The following is a 16876-nucleotide window of genomic DNA, read 5'->3' on the forward strand; positions in this document are numbered from 1 at the left end:
AGCGCATCCCTGAACTCTGCACTCTGTACATAGCGCATCCCTGAACTCTGCACTCTGTACATAGCACATCCCTGAACTCTGCACTCTGTACATAGCGCACCCCTGAACTCTGCACTCTGTGCATAGCGCAACCCTGAACTCTGCACTCTGTACATAGCGCATCCCTGAACTCTGTACTCTGTACATAGCGCACCCCTGAACTCTGCACTCTGTACATAGCGCATCCCTGAACTCTGCACTCTGTACATAGTGCATCCCTGAACTCTGCACTCTGTACATAGCACATCCCTGAACTCTGCACTCTGTACATAGCGCACCCCTGAACTCTGCACTCTGTGCATAGCGCAACCCTGAACTCTGCACTCTGTACATAGCACACCCCTGAACTCTGCGATAGGAATTGAGTCCATTGGACAGATTTGAAACATGTTTTATTTCTAGGTCCGTCTGATTTTTTTTTAAATGAAAAACGATCGGATTAGCCCACACACGATCGGACTGTCCGACAGACTGATTCCGTCGGACCTAGTCTGCCGGAAAGCCCGGTCGTGTGTACGCAGCATAAATTTCCTATTGTGGGCTGACAACACTCAACATTTTTGTGTGGATTGAATGGTGTCAAATCTGCCCATTGTCTTTTGCAAAACTACAACCACTACTACTGTCTTCTTATCCACAGCATATGGACTAATTGACTTGTAGTCTAAGAAATGAACAAGGAGGGCTAATTAGTCTCTTTGAGGGAACAAAGCCATTTTTGCACTTATAAAACAGATCTTGCAAAACTTTTTCAAGGGTTAATTTAACAGACCAATAAGGGCATACAAAAGAAGTTCATTGGGTTTACATACTGTACACATTGAATTGCTTTGTATTGTGTGACTGTCATAATGCTACCTAACAGCCAACTCCTGCCTGAATCAAGACTACTAAAGTATTATTTCTTCACAGTGGTGAGAAGAGAAATTCTACCAGACACTCCAGACAGGAATGTCATCATCATCATTCTGGGTATCAGCTTCATTGTTTGCTTCACGGCTATAACAATTCCATTGGCAGTCCGGAGAAAAAAAAAGCAGAGTAGGGACAGTAAGTATCCTTTCTGTCTGTGCCAAGCAAAGTTATCTATTTTCCCCAAGTACGGACATTATATGTGGTGTGATATAAAAGTCTATAACTTTATGATAAAAAATAAAAAATAAAGAAAAAGACTCAAGATCATCAACCATTTTTTTTTTCAGTATAGTCTCCCCTAAAGTGGAACTAAACTCTGCTTTACAGCTAAGGAAGCTGCCATGCATGTTGGCCTCTGATCTACAATTGCCCTGGTGCTGCACATGCAATCACTTTTGGCACCGGCCATTTGATGGTTTCACAGCAGGGCCAGATCTAGCCTATCTGATCGGGAGGTGCAGTAAAAAACAAAGCCATGTGGCATAATGTCAACACTGTGTGTGAGTCACTGACAGTCTGTCACACAGTGTCACAACCTGGGAAATACTTGTATGAGGCTGTCATTAGATTAGGGCGATCAAACAGAACCTTGGCCCCTTACATCAGATGTCTCACTTTAGATCAGGGTCCCCATCGGAGTGCCCTCTTGCATCAGATGTAGCCATCAGAGTGTCCCCTTACATTAGTGTACCCATCAGAGTTCCCCCTTACATCAGGTGTACCCATCAGAGTGCCTTCTTACATGAGGTGTACCCATCTGAATGCCTTCTTACATCAGGTGGACCCATCAGAGTTTTCCCCTTACATTAGTGTACCCATCAGACATCCCTTTTTATCAGGTGTACCCATCCGAGTGCCTCCTTACATCAGGTGTACCCATCCAAGTGCGTTCTTACATCAGGTGTATCCATCAGAGAGTCTCCTTACATCAGGTGTACCCTTCCGTGTGCCTCCTTACAACAGGTGTACCCATCAGAGTGCCTCCTTACATCAGGTGTCCCCATCAGAGTTTCCCACATTAGTGTCCCCATCAGAGTTCCACCTTATATCAGGTGTACCCATCAGGTGTCCCCTTACATCAGGTATTCCCATCAGAGTTTCCCCCTTAAATCAGAGTGTCTCCTTACATCAAGTGTCCTCATCAGAGTTCCCTCCTGCATCAGGTGTACACATCAGAGTGTGTCCTTACATCAGGTGTATCCATCAGAGTGTCCCCTTACATCAACTGTCCCCATCTGAGTGCCTCCTTACATCAGGTGTCCCCATCAGAGTGCCTCCTTACATCAGGTGTACCCATCAGAGTTTTCCCCTTACATTAGTGTACCCATAAGAATTCCCCTTTTTATCAGGTGTACCCATCAGAGTGCCCCCTTACATCAGGTGTACCCATCCGAGTGCCTCCTTACATCAGGTGTACCCATCAGAGTTTTCCCCTTACATTAGTGTACCCATCAGAATTCCACTTTTTATCAGGTGTACCCATCAGAGTGCCCCTTTACATCAGGTGTACCCATCCGAGTGCCCCCTTACATCAGGTGTACCCATCCGAGTGCCCCCTTACATCAGGTGTACCCATCCGAGTGCCTCCTTACATCAGGTGTACCCATCAGCGTGCCTCCTTACATCAGGTGTACCCATCCGAGTGCCTCCTTACATCAGGTGTACCCATCAGCGTGCCTCCTTACATCAGGTGTACCCATCAGAGTGCCTCCTTACATCAGGTGTCCCCATCAAAGTTTCCCCTTACGTCAGGTGTACCCATCAGGGTGTCCTCTTACATATGATCAGTTATCCCCATCATAGTGCCCCCTTACATTAGGTGTCCCCATCAGTGTGCCTTCTTACATCTACTGTCTGCATAAGACTGGCTCATGATTTGTGGATGCACACATAGAGAACTGGGGAGGCACAGCAAACCTCAGCACCCTCCTAGATCCAGCCCTGCTTGACAGTTTGGTTGGGAGCAGAAGCAGCTGTGACAGTTGTCAATCACAGCATGCCTGGAATATAACAGTTTTGTGAAACTGTTAAATCGCTGAGTTTAGTTCCGCTTTAAGAGTATAGTCAATTTTTTTAATTATTATCCTGGATTGAGCATGGAAGAGGTAGAAACAGGTTGGTTAATTGTCACCTGGGATTGCCATTTTGACAACACCCCCCACCCTACCTTTCCAAATGCCACCCCATGTTTGCCCCCACTTTGGTTGCTAGGATACTAGCACAGCAACCAATTACTCAGTGGTCCAGCAGCCAGCATCCTGTGCAGTTGTGCGTCACAATTAGGATTACTAAGGATGCAGGTGGCTTGACTATACAGCATCATTGGTGCATACAGGTGCTTCCTAGCAACCAGCTTTTTAACATTGCCTTGTGTATAGCGAGGCCTTAGGCAACTACCTAATTTGTGTAATTAAAGAGCTGCCTCTGGTCAGTGTGTGTGCGGGTTAGGCAAATTAGGCGGCCGTGGGGCCCCTGTAAGAGCGAGGCCTTAGGCGACCACCTTATTAAAGCAACGCCTCTGGTATAGAGAGCAATGATTCTAAGCTGCAGTGAGGACCAAGTGTCTGAACACTACAGCCTCTGTGCTGCCCCTCACCAAGTGAGGGGCAGTACGCTCATTGGCAACACGCTCCAGGGTAGAACATCTGGCAGGTTTTTACTGTAGTAGTCCGTGTCTCCCTTGGACACAGATAGAAATAGGAACCTGACAGATGTTCTGCACACCCTCCACTACATCCCACAAAATGTAGAGCTCAGAGTTCATAAGAGCCTGGCACTCTAAATGCATGCATGCTGGTGTACGCTGTAGGGGGCGCTGTGGTGCATTGTTACAAAGCTTTAGATCAGGGATATGCAATTAGCGGACCTCCAGCTGTTGCAAAACTACAAGTCCCATCATGCCTCTGTCTCTGGGTGTCATGTTTGTGGCTGTCAGAGTCTTGCTATGCCTCATGGGAATTGTAGTTCTGCAACAGCTGGAGGTCCGCTAATTGCATATCCCTGCTTTAGATGGTTTATATTTTTCTTTTAACTTGACACAAATCCATGCACTCCAGCACTGCACTGTAGTAACATGCGGTGATGTGCATTGCGCTGCATAAAATTACAGACATACACCTCACCAAAGGGGTTATGGTGTGCACAGGGCACATAGAAAACAATTCTATGTGCCCTTGTGTTTAGCCTGCATTAATCTATGCGCTTCAGTGTGGCTCAACCCACATGGTGTGAATGATAACTCAAGCTGGCGAATAAGTCCTCGCTCACACGGGGGCGTATCAATGCGTACCCCCATGTGATACCCTCATAGGGATGCCCAGGTGTTCCATGCTCTGTATTTCTACTACTATGCTCATACCTTCCAACATTTTGAGATGGGAATGAGGGACACCTACTAGCAAACTTATGTAGGCATAGGACACACCCCTGCCACACCCCCTTAAAGGAGAATTAACCAAAAAAAAAAAGGTCAATTAAGCCCACAAGTGTTTTTTTTTTTTTTTTACCACTACTATTCCTTTATATTGGCTTTTGAAATTTACAAATGCAGCAATTTAGAAATCAGATGAAAGGTTTAGCGCTGGGAAACACTTTTTGATTGATAAAAAGTGCATTTTATATATAGCTTTATAGTTCAGACCAAAATGAGGAACAAATGAGGAGGAATGAGGGACAGAGGGACATTGCTCCAAATCAGGGACAGTCCCTCCAAATCCGGGACAGTTGGGAGCTATGTATGCTACTGCAATATTCTTCTGCAGCCGATGCGTTTCAATAGCAGGTTGCTGTTCTGCACCCACATGGGAGTATCTGCAGGTAGCTGTCTATGTAATATACATAAAATAACAATGACAGGCAAGCAGCCCAGTGAAACTTCAGTATCATTGGTTTGCTGGTGCTTTATGCTAATATACAAGTCTGACAGCATGTGGATCCAGTTCTTGTAGTAAAGAGTATGACGTGTCACAGAAGGAAGATCTTCAAATTGTTATGATGATGCTGGGAAAGTACGGGGAATTCCAGACATTCCATTTCAATTTCAGAATTAAAAAGATAAAGAAAGACATTCCATTGAATGAATTATGCATTATAACTCAATCATATGTATTTTTTTAGGTTAACACACCGCTAGGGGTAGGCGGGTGGCAGAGCATACCCCCTAATTATTGGTTGAGCCATAAAACATGACAGTGATGATGTCATGATGATGTCATAAAACAGGGCAGAGCTTAGGCTACCTGTTGCTTCTCCAGTGTATTTCAAGGCTCAATTCCCACCTATGCAGTTTGCTTTTGAGCATTTCTGCAGTGCTTTTTGGCGTTTTTTCTTTACCACGTTTGGCGTTTTTTTTTGTGTTTTTTTATTTTTTTTTATTCGTTGTTGGGCTGATTGAAACGCAAATAGTGGCAAAATGCTTTTCTGCAGCTTCTCCATTGAATTCTATTGAAGCAAAAAAAAAGCACCGTTATGCATTTCAAAAAAAGTCCCTGACCCTTTCCAAAAAACGCAGAGGCACAGAAACGCATTGATGTTAACGTGTTCCATAGGAACCCATGTTAAAAATATTATATTATATATAAATATCCTGTGTTTCTGCACAAAGTATAAAAAAAAAAAAACACATTGGTGAGAATAGAGCCTTATGTCACGTACACACGAGCTGAAATTTGGCCAGCAAATGACCGACGAGAGCTTTTGGTCGGAAAATGCGACCGTGTGTACGCTCCATCGGACTTTTACTGGCCGAATTTCCGCCAGCAAAAGATTGAGAGCATGTTCTCAATTTTTCAGTCGGAAAAAGTTCCAATCGGAAATCCCGATCGCTTGTAGCAATTCCGACGCGCAAAATTCCTACGCATGCTCAGAAACAATTGGATGCATGCTCGGAAGCATTGAACTTCATTTTCTCGGCTTGTCCGTAGTGTTGTACGTCACCGCGTTCTTGACGGTCGAAAGTTCAGCGAACTTTTGTGTGACTGTGTGTCTGCAAGGCAAGCTTGAGCGGAATTCCGTCGGGGAAAAACCATCCAAGATTTTTCCGACGGAAAATCCGCTTGTGTGTACGGGGCGTTAGGATATTAAACTGAAACCCAAGTATAAAAACATTTTTATAGTGTATTTTTTTGTTTTCTGATGTGTAGTATATGTATATTGTTTAAACTGATAATGTGTCTATTTACAGGTGGAAATGGGGGCAACAGAGACCACCAAATGGAACCGGTAGCAGCAGCCCCTCCGTACGTATGACATACATTCTATATTAAGAAGACTCTACTGGGATCATTTTCTTATAGTGGACAGGTTTCTGGTCCTTTTTGGGCCACTTCCCATAACCTTAAAGCCCAACCCGGGGGGAAAAAAATGGGGGGGGGGGGGGGTTATGTGTCCTCACTGCACGGGTCAACTGCTCATTTTGTCCAGGGGAGAGGAGAAAGCTTATCCACTTATAGTTACATAGTAGGTGAGGTTGAAAAAAGACACAAGTCCATCAAGTCCAACCTCTGTGTTTGATTATATGTCAGTATTACATTGTATGTCCCTGTATCTTGCGGTCGTTCAGGTGCTTATCTAATAGTTTCTTGAAACTATCAATGCTCCCCACTGAGACCACCGCCTGTGAAAGGGAATTCCACATCCTTTCCGCACTTACAGTAAAGAATCCTCTACATAGTTTAAGGTTAAACCTCTTTTCTTCTAATTTTAATGAGTGGCCACGAGTCTTGTTAAACTCCATTCCGCGAAAAAGATTTATTCCTATTATGGGGTCACCAGTACAGTATTTATAAATTGAAATCATATCCCCTCTCAAGCGTCTCTTCTCCAGAGAGAATAAGTTCAGAGCTCACAACCTTTCCTCATAACTAATATCCTCCAGACCCTTTATTAGCTTTGTTGCCCTTCTTTGTACTCGCTCCATTTCCGAGTACATCCTTCCTGAGGACTGGTGCCCAGAACTGGACAGCATACTCCAGGTGCGGCCGGACCAGAGTCTTGCCGACCAGCCGCCGCAGTTTTACTGTGACAGAATGGCGCGGCTGGGCGAAACAACGTTATGTAACGCCGCTTCGCCCTGTGGTCGTTTTTTTGCGCACCCCCCCCCCCAGAGCCGGTGCGAGTGCCCGGCGGTCGCGAACACCACCCGGCTCCCGCGAACGCTGCTGACACACCGAGAACTGGGATCTGTATGTGTAAACACACAGTTTCCGGTTTTATGAGGGGAGAAGAGACAGATCGTCTGTTCATACAGAGTATAAACAGCGATCTGTCATCTCCCCTACACAGTCCCCTCCCCCTTCAGTTAGAACACAGAGAGGGAACACAATTAACCCCTTGATCGCCCCCTAATGGTTAACCCTTTCCCTGCCAGTGACATTTTCACACTGGAGCAGTGTGCTGTCAGGGCCTCAGAAAAAGTCTTGCTAGCAGCTTCTTTGGAGCTGTGAAGGAGCGGTGAACTCACTGCTCTTCCACCGCTCCTCCACCGCTCCTCTACCACTCCCCCACCGCTCCTCCACCGCTCCTCTACCACTCCCCCACCGCTCCTCCACCGCTGCACCCCATTGAAATCAATGGGGCAGTGCTGCGATACCGCCAGCAAAACACCGATCTGGCAGCATTTTGGGGGTAGATTTAACCTCTTTTCGTCCGCTAGCGGGAGGGTTAAGACCGCCCCGCTAACGGCAGAATAGCGCCGCTAAAGCGATGGTAAAGAGGCGCTAAAATTAGTGCCGCTTTACCGCTGACGCAGTGTGAGAGGGCTCTAATGCCACAGTCCGGATAAAAATCACAGATCGCCTCTATTACTAGTAAAATATATATATATATATATATATATATATATATATATATATATATATATACAGTGGTGTGAAAAAGTGTTTGCCCCCTTCCTCATTTCCTGTTCCTTTGCATGTTTGTCACACTTAAGTGTTTCGGAACATCAAACCAATTTAAACAATAGTCAAGGACAACACAAGTAAACACAAAATGCAATTTGTAAATGAAGGTGTTTATTATTAAAGGTGAAAAAAAATCCAAACCATCATGGCCCTGTGTGAAAAAGTGATTGCCCCCTAAACCTAATAACTGGTTGGGCCACCCTTAGCAGCAACAACTGCAACCAAGCATTTGCGATAACGTGCAATGAGGCTTTTACAGCGTCCTGGAGGAATTTTGGCCCACTCATCTTTGCAGAATTGTCCTAATTCAGTTACATTAGAGGGTTTTCGAGCATGAACGGCCTTTTTAAGGTCATACCACAACATCTCAATAGGATTCAGGTCAGGACTTTGGCTAGGCCACTCCAAAGTCTTCATTTTGTTTTTCTTCAGCCATTCGGTGGTGGACTTGCTGGTGTGTTTAGGATCATTGTCCTGCTGCAGAACCCAAGTTCGTTTCAGCTTGAGTACACGAACAGATGGTCGGACATTCTCCTTCAGGATCTCTTGGTAGACAGCAGAATTCATAGTTCCTTTTATCACGGCAAGTCTTCCAGGTCCTGAAGCAGCAAAACAGCCCCAGACCATCACACTACCACCACCATATTTTACTGTTGGTATAATGTTCTTTTTATGAAATGCAGTGTTCCTTCTACGCCAGATATACTTGGACACACACCTTCCAAAGAGTTCCACTTTTGTCTCATCGGTCCACAGAATGTTGTCCCAAAAGTCTTGGGGATCATCAAGATGTGTTGTGGAGAAATTGAGACGAGCTTTGATGTTCTTTTTGCTCAGCAGTGGTTTTCTCCTTGGAACTCTGCCATGCAGGCCATTTTTGCCCAGTCTTTTCCTGATGGTGGAGGCATGAACGCTGACCTTAACTGAGGCAAGTGAGGCCTGCAGTTCCTTGGACGTTGTTGTGGGGTCTTTTGTGACCTCTTGGATGAGTCGTCGCTGCGCTCTTGGGGTAATTTTGGGCGGCCGGCCACTCCTGGGAAGGTTCACCACTGTTCCATGTCTTCGCCATTTGTGGATAATGGCTCTCACTGTGGTTCGCTGGATTCCCAAAGCTTTGGAAATGGCTTTATAACCCTTTCCAGACTGATAGATCTCAATTACTTTCTTTCTCAATTGTTCCTGAATTTCTTTGGGTCTCGGCATGATGTGTAGCTTTTAAGGATCTTCTGGTGGACCTTACTGTGTCAAGCAGCTCCTATTTAAGTGATGCCTTGATTGTGAACAGGTGTGGCAATAATCAGGCCTGGGTGTGGCTAGAGAAATTGAACTCAGGTGTGGACAACCACAGTTATAGTATGTTTTAACAAGGGGGCAATCACTTTTTCACACAGGGCCATGATGGTTTGGATTTTTTTTCACCTTTAATAATAAACACCTTCATTTACAAATTGTTTACTTGTGTTGTCCTTGACTATTGTTTAAATTGGTTTGATGTTCCGAAACACTTAAGTGTGACAAACATGCAAAGGAACAGGAAATGAGGAAGGGGGCAAACACTTTTTCACACCACTGTATATATATATATATATATATATATTTATAAAATAAAAATGCCATAAAACTATCCTATATTTTGTAGACGCTATAACTTTTGCGCAAACCAATCAATATACGCTTATTGCGTTTTTTTTTGTTTTTACCAAAAATATGTAGAATACGTATCGACCTAAACTGAGGAAAAAAGTATTTTTTTTATATATTTTGGGGGATATTTATTATAGCAAAAAGTAAAAAAGATTGCATTTTTTTTCAAAATTGTCGCTCTTTTTTTGTTAATAGCGCAAAAAATAAAAACTGCAGAGGTTGTCGGGAAAAAAAAATTGTTTGTTTTTGTGCAGGGCCAAAATTCGAAATTTCCAAATTCCGAAAATTAGAAATTTCGGTATTTCAGAAATTCGAAGTCAGAAATTCTAAATTTAGGAAATTCTAAATTTGAATATTTGAAATTCCATAAATGTAAAAATTCGAAAATTTGGAAATTTGAAAATCCAAGAATAAGAGTGAAAATCAGAAAATTCTAAAGAATCAAAATCTGAAATAATAACTAATTAATAATAAATATTAAATTACAGGTATTGAAATTTACTTTCAAATTTGGCTGTTAGTGACGTAACAAGTATGAATTTATCCGAAGTTATGCATTATCCGAAATAACAAATGGCGGACAGCCAAATTTGAAAGGAAATTCCGATACCTATAATTTAATAGTTATTATTTTGAATTTTACTGATTTTCTTTCTTTTTTTCAGATTTTTGCATTTTTGAATTTCCAAAAATTCGAAAATTTGGAAATCCGGAATTCGGAAATCCGAAATTCGGAAATCTGAAATTTGGAAATCCGAAAATTTGGAAATTTGAAAATCCGAATTTTTGTTTTTCCGAATTCTGGATTTTTGAATTTCCAAATTTCAGAAAAAACCAAAAAAATTTATAAAACAAAAATAAAATAAAAAATTAATTTTTTGTCAGTTCACATGTCTTTCTTTTAACTTGACACACATTGGCACTTTTCACTTTTCACTTATTCAAGTCTATGCATTCCAACACTGCACCGAGGTAACAAGCGTGGTGCTGCATAAAATTGCAGACATGCTGACTGTACCTTTACTGAAATTGCTTGTTCTAATTTTACTGTACACTGCGAGCTTCTCACAATGTGCTTTTTTGGAAAGGCACATGACTGGATTTTACATGCGCTAAAGACAAAATAGAACACTATTCTAAAGTTAAATAATTTTTATTTTGTATATATATTAATAAAAAATATTTAATTTTAGTAAAGTGTTGTATTTTGTCTTTAGTACCTTTTAAAATCCCATCATGTGCCTTTCCAAAAAATTCCATATAAAATTCTGGCATGTGGTGCCTCTATCCTTCTATCTCTAGCAAATCTATTCAAAAATGTTTCTCACAAGGTGCATTAGAAGCTGCCAGAAGACAGATGGAGCCCGCCTCATTTCCTGGCTGGATGGCATCCAGCATCATCTGCTAAAAATAACTTTCCCTGGCCCTAGGGTTGCCACCTGTATGGGAATGACCCGGACAGCCCGGGTTTTGACAGCTGTGTCCAGGTTCCTGTTCTCTTGAAACCCGGACACAGCAGCATAAGCTCCCAACAGTCTAGCCGGCATCATTGTTGTTCATACCTCCAGCCCCCCGCCAGCACCAGCACAGACCCAGCTTCACCATCTGCAGGTTACAGTGCCTTGGATACTATTTTATGCTGTTTACCTTACAGCAGGAAGGTAAGGAGCCACTGCACCTGTTGTTTGCGGGCACTCTGAAGACACAAGATCACTCAGTCACTTATCTGAGTCACTCAATCAGAATTTATTCACAGACTTTATATATTCTGTTTTGCAGTGGCACTACAATTATGCACTTTATGTTTATTTCCAGCAACTGGACAGCAGTGTTGATTCACATCCACATCACTTTAGTATATTTATGTTAGTACAGCGTGTTCAATTTATTTGTTTACTTTATTTTTAGCATCTAGGTTTTTTTAGTACTGCAATTTTGCTTTTAATTCTTTATTGTGGTAATTACCGGTATATTATTTATTGTGGATATATTCACATATCTGGCACTTTTGCACTTAGCACTTTTTATATTTGGAGAGCAATATCATATATTGATATTCTTTGATTTATTTCCGGGTGGGGTTTGCACCCCTGTCGGTGGGTTGTTGCAACCAATTTTTAGATTTCTTTATTTCTTCCCTTTTCCCAGTAGCGCAGGAATACCTATTACTTGTTATTCACACCATAGTTGCCACTGGTGCTGATATAAGATGACTTTGAACCAGTGGCATCGCTACAGGGTGGCTTTTGGGGCTATAGCCCTGAAACTGGGAATCATAACTCCGAGTCTCTGCAGGGGTCCCCAAGGGGAGGTGAGGTTCTCTGGGGACCCTGATTTAAGTGGGGGGGCTCTCTAGGGATCCTGATGCAAGGGGGAGGCTCTCTGGGGACCCTGATTTAAGGGGAAGGCTCTCTGGGGACCCTAATGTAAGGGGGTCTCTCTGGGAACCCTGATGTAAGTGGGGGGGCTCTCTGGGGACCCTGATGCAAGGGGGAGGCTCTCTGGGGATATATATACACACGCACACACATGTATTACTGTATATACACGTGTATGCCCGCCCAAGCAAGCGCATGACTTTCTTTACTATGCTGCTATGGGCTCTAGCCCCAGATCTTTTTTAGACTTAGCAACGCCCCTGCTCTAAACTAATGGGGGATGGTGACTGCTGATTTTACCACCATTGTATCCGGGTAACCTTATATCAGGACAGCACCCACCCTGTCCGCTGTCAACATTCCCTCAAACCACACTGCTGTGATCACTGAATCACTGGAGGAAGACGATACTAGGATTCAGAGTCGTGGGAAACTCCAGTGAACTGTCAGATGAGCTGTCAGATGGGACGCTGTGACCAATCACATCGTTTCTGAGGCTTAACCACGCCCCCATCATCAGAGGCTGACAGCTCACTGGAGTTCCCCACAGCTCTCTCTATCCTTGTACTGGGATCCTGCTGCGATTCAGTAATCAGAGGAGCATGAATCCGTGGAATGCTGACAGCGGACTTCACTTAATGCCAGGTACGAGGTGCGCAACGACTTATATTGTCATGGGGTATGGTTACCGGGTGATGTCTTCCGGTGACCCCGCCCCATTATGACATCACCATCCAGGGCATAATGGGCTGTGACGTCATGCCAATATAAGTCGTTGCGCACCACGTACCCGGCATTACAGCAGGAGAGAGTGTTGTGTCAACATCGGAAGAAGAGAAGAGGAAAGAAGGCGACGGAGAAGACCACGCCACCACTAGCAAAAGAGTGGGCAGAAGATAGTGGAGGAGCCTGGCAGAAGAGGCCGGAGAGCGTGGAGAAGAAGGAAGAGACCCCTGAAGTCGCAAGAGACCCCCGGAGCTGCCCAATAAAATACTTTAAAAATCTGTGTAGTGTCTTTTATTTTTGACACGTTTCAAGGGAAATGGGTAGGGGTAAAATGTACCCCATACTCATTCACTTAGGGTGGGGGGCCGGGATCTGGGGCCCCCTTATTAAAGGGGGCCCACAGATTCCGATGACCCCCCCGCCTGCAGACCCCGACAACCAACGGGCAGGGTTGTCAGGAAGAGGCCATTATCCTCATCAACATGGGGACAAGGTGCTTGGGGGTGGGGGGGAGCAGAGCCCTCCCTGCCCCGAAGCACCTACCCTCCATGTTGAGGACATGCAGCCTGGTATGGTTCAGGGGGGGGGGGGGCGCTCGCTCGTCCCCACCCCCTTTCCTGACCGGCTGGGCTGTGTGCTCGGATAAGGGTCTGGTATGAATTTTTGGGGGGACCCCCATGTAGTTTTTTTCGGTGAAGAGGGTTCCCCTTAAAATCCATCCCAGACCGATGGGTCTGGTATCGTCCGTGGAGAGGGACCCCACACCAATTTGTTTTTCATTTTGGCGGGGTTCCCCTTCATCCTCGGCACACAAGTCACACCGCAAGTCGGATCATGATTCCAGTACTGCTCTTGAACGCAATTTTATGGCATTCAGAAAAGAGCCTGTAAACTCCACTGCTGATAAACGCCCCAACAACGTCCATGTGTGCATGGACACATAGCATAACATTGATTGGATTTTATGGGCTTTTAAAAAAAACTCCCAAACTTCAAAAAAACGGCCATTTATGAGCTCAAGTGTGCATGGAGCTTAAATCAAATACAACATATATATCAATATGTATACAAATTATTTCACTAAATACACAATGCTCTTAAAAATATCCTAATCAACAAATATTGCAATTTAAAGAAAGAACTTATATTCTGAGCTAACATACTGAAACTGTGTCTTTGGAAAAGGATGTAACGTTATCTCCTTCATTTGCAATGGGGGGGGGGGGGGGGGGAGTGAGACTAATTACTACCATATGAGAGTTCTACATAGAACTGCTTTTCCAAGAAATGCATTTGAAGCTTCAAACAAAATATATACTTTCATGAGTATAAAAACCTTATATAATTTCACCTTTTCCATACATAGAAGATATATAAATGTATCCAAGTCCATTATTCTCAGAGACCCAATCCATTCATAAATTCTAATATTCTAACACTTCTATACTGCAAGTGTGCCAAATGACGAAGAAATTTCTATTTAAACACTTCTGCATTAAAATGGCTGCCTAAATCTTAATGGGATTTTGGCATCCAATAGGAAATGCTGGCATCCCTAAGATGACTGCTTGGAGTCCCCAAATTAGTCCCAGATGGCTTCCTGTCAGTCCAAAGAAGCAAAACAGTACCACCCTAAAATCACGTACAAACTGCAGCCAAAAACCTGCCTACACCAGCATCTATAAATAAAGCCCACCTGATTCATGGTATTGTAGCAAGATAGTCAGAATAAGTGCCAATAATTTTCAGAAAGATATTTTGACAATGGCAGTTTCCATATATCTTGTATGATGTTTCCTTTAATTACAATCCCCTTTTGTTTTTTCAGGGAGCAACGTAACCTGATGTCTACTGAATGTGAGACAGCAACCAGCTGATCAAGGAATACGAATAATTAAGACACATTAGGACAATTCTGTTTTGTGGTCCCAGTTCTCTGTATGTTTACATTTCAAGAATGACTTGGGAAAAAATCAGTTAACATCCTAAAAATTGAACTCTGATGCAGTGTAATCTTCTGATTCCATAATTAAATGTATAAAGCCATAGAGATCCCAGGAAACATTGCAGATATTGAAGCTACACAAATTATGGACGTCTCTAGAAAAACAAATGTGTTTATGAAAGCCATTCTGCCTGGAAACTCCGATAATGAAAATGCATGGAATTTGGAGCTTACTCTGGAACATTCTAAACTTGCGTGCTGTACTGATTTTTCTTATTCCATAGTTATCAAAAGGGAATTGTACTGTCAATGGGAAAGCAAGACAATCTGGCATCCTAACAAGGTCATCAAAATATGATCCTGAAAATAAGATGTGGTTTCCTAATTCCATCTGGAAAAATTTTGGAGCATAGACCCTCTGCAGGTCGAGGGAAGCCAGTTTGCACACATTATTTACTTCAAAGGGACCATTTTAGAGGAGAAGCTAGTATGCATTCATCCCATTCAACTAAACATGTTCTGTAATGTTGAAGGCTATTTACTGCTTAGCCAAGCAGCTTCTTCAGTTAATTTTCAGGGGATGTGTCAAGGGGTTGACATCCCTCAAATTTGCATGTTTTATTCATGAACAAACAAAACAGTACCCTAGACATGCTCAATTAATGTTGATAAGCTGGACTTGCAAGGAAATCTTTTCATTTTCCTGGATTTTTTCTTTGTTCATCTTCATGATTTGGACCTGGATGAAGATGTCGTGGAAGGAGCAACCAAAACAAAACTTCATAATGTGCCAAAGATAAAAGAAGAGTTCTGGTTGGTTCCTATAGATTGTTGTGTACTGCATATCACTCCTTGCCCAAGGGATCATTGTTTAAACTGCCTGTACTTATAATGTGATACAAGGAAAGGGAATGGGCATGGAACAAAAAAATCTGACAATTTGGGTTATTTGGATAAAGGGACTTGATTTTAATTTGACATGGGGCTTGCTAGTACTGGAATAGCAACTGTGTACCACACCCAGTTGTGGACCTCATGGTAGGAGTTTTGTGAGTTGAACGAATATTCAGTGCTTTAGACCCTGGAAGATCTTTGGGTTACTATTTCCTTCAAAAAATGTGATCCTACCTGAAAAAAGTAACTCCTACACTGTGCAGGGCCAACAGGTCAAAAAAGTAGTCAAGCCACCCTTGTATAGATTGTATAGATAAGTGCACCAAATCTGCTAACCCAAAAAGAATGTTAACCTTTCCTATGGAAAGGGTGTGCTTGAATATTTTTCACAATATTTTTTTCAAGGTACTGGTACTGGAAGTCATTAAGCCCTTAATTTAGGGCTCAGTCTCAATGTGTGACCCAGTACAACCTCACCGTCTATCTCAGCGCTTTTGTTTGGCCCTTTACAATAGGTAAATCATTGTATGGTATATTCTATCTTATATTAGCTGTTATATTGCATATGTATTTTTCTGCTGTTATGGTTTGTTTATTATATTTTTATACTTTGAAATATTTTATTCTTGGTGTTCGGTGGTGGTATTGTATAATGTATTGTATGAACATCTAAGGTTTAGAGCCTTTAAAAGGGTTCTGTTGATGCATTCCTTTTTAACTAGGGTGTGACAATAATTCACCCTTTTCCTGACATATGTAGGTCATGCTGATTGCATATTTAATGATCAGCCATATAAAATAGATATTTTGATTATAAAACCATGTGGCCTGATACATCCAATGACTGCTTATATGTATCAGAGACTCTAGCAGAGAGGACTCCCTGCCACCATTCCAGGTTCTCTTTCTTCCCACCTTGGGGTTTTGGGTCTTTCATTTTCTCCTGTTACATTCTTCATATTTTAAAGTTGATCTAGGTACTCAGGCCACCAGGTGAGGTGAAAAGAACTTGGAATCAAGCAGCACTTCCCACTGGTTTTCCAAACAAACCGTTAGCATCTCCAGTTTTTGGTACTCTTTAACTTGTGTTTTTTTTCAGAATATTAACTATTTTATTTATATAAAAATATGTAAGCTATTTTTTTTAATTACCAAAGCTTCCCCTTGTGTCTTTCTTTTTGCCAGTATTCTGAGTAATGTTCTCTTTTATGAACGTTGTAATTATTTGTGACTACAGAATTAGTAATTGGTCAAATATCACTCACCTACTGAAAAAATGTTGTAACCATTGGTATATGTGTTGAACAAGAAAAACAGTATACTCTATCAAACAGCCTAGTATTAAAACCCAACTCTTGGCAAGTTGTTTCCCCAAACCCCAACACTCCCGTCACCTTTCTGGATGCAGCCCAATTTTTTTTCCTATACCTAACTTT

The 16876-nt window shown here is 42.6% G+C and overlaps 1 protein-coding gene across 1 annotated transcript in view; it reads left to right on the forward strand.

Moving 5' to 3' along the window:
- LOC143981717 (T-lymphocyte activation antigen CD86-like) overlaps window positions 1-16596 on the forward strand; it is a 66573-nt gene extending 49977 nt beyond the window's left edge. The window contains exons 6-8 of the mRNA XM_077479758.1: window positions 952-1089; window positions 6137-6191; window positions 14430-16596. Of these exons, the coding sequence (XP_077335884.1) occupies window positions 952-1089; window positions 6137-6191; window positions 14430-14478 (242 nt within the window). The 3' untranslated portion in view covers window positions 14479-16596. The remainder of the gene's footprint in view (window positions 1-951; window positions 1090-6136; window positions 6192-14429) is intronic.
- Window positions 16597-16876: the final 280 nt, after the last annotated feature.

This window comes from Lithobates pipiens, unplaced genomic scaffold (assembly GCF_037356315.1).
Source record: "Lithobates pipiens isolate NorthernLeopardFrog02 unplaced genomic scaffold, aLitPip1_a1.2 Scaffold_16, whole genome shotgun sequence".
Taxonomy (NCBI): domain Eukaryota; kingdom Metazoa; phylum Chordata; class Amphibia; order Anura; family Ranidae; genus Lithobates; species Lithobates pipiens.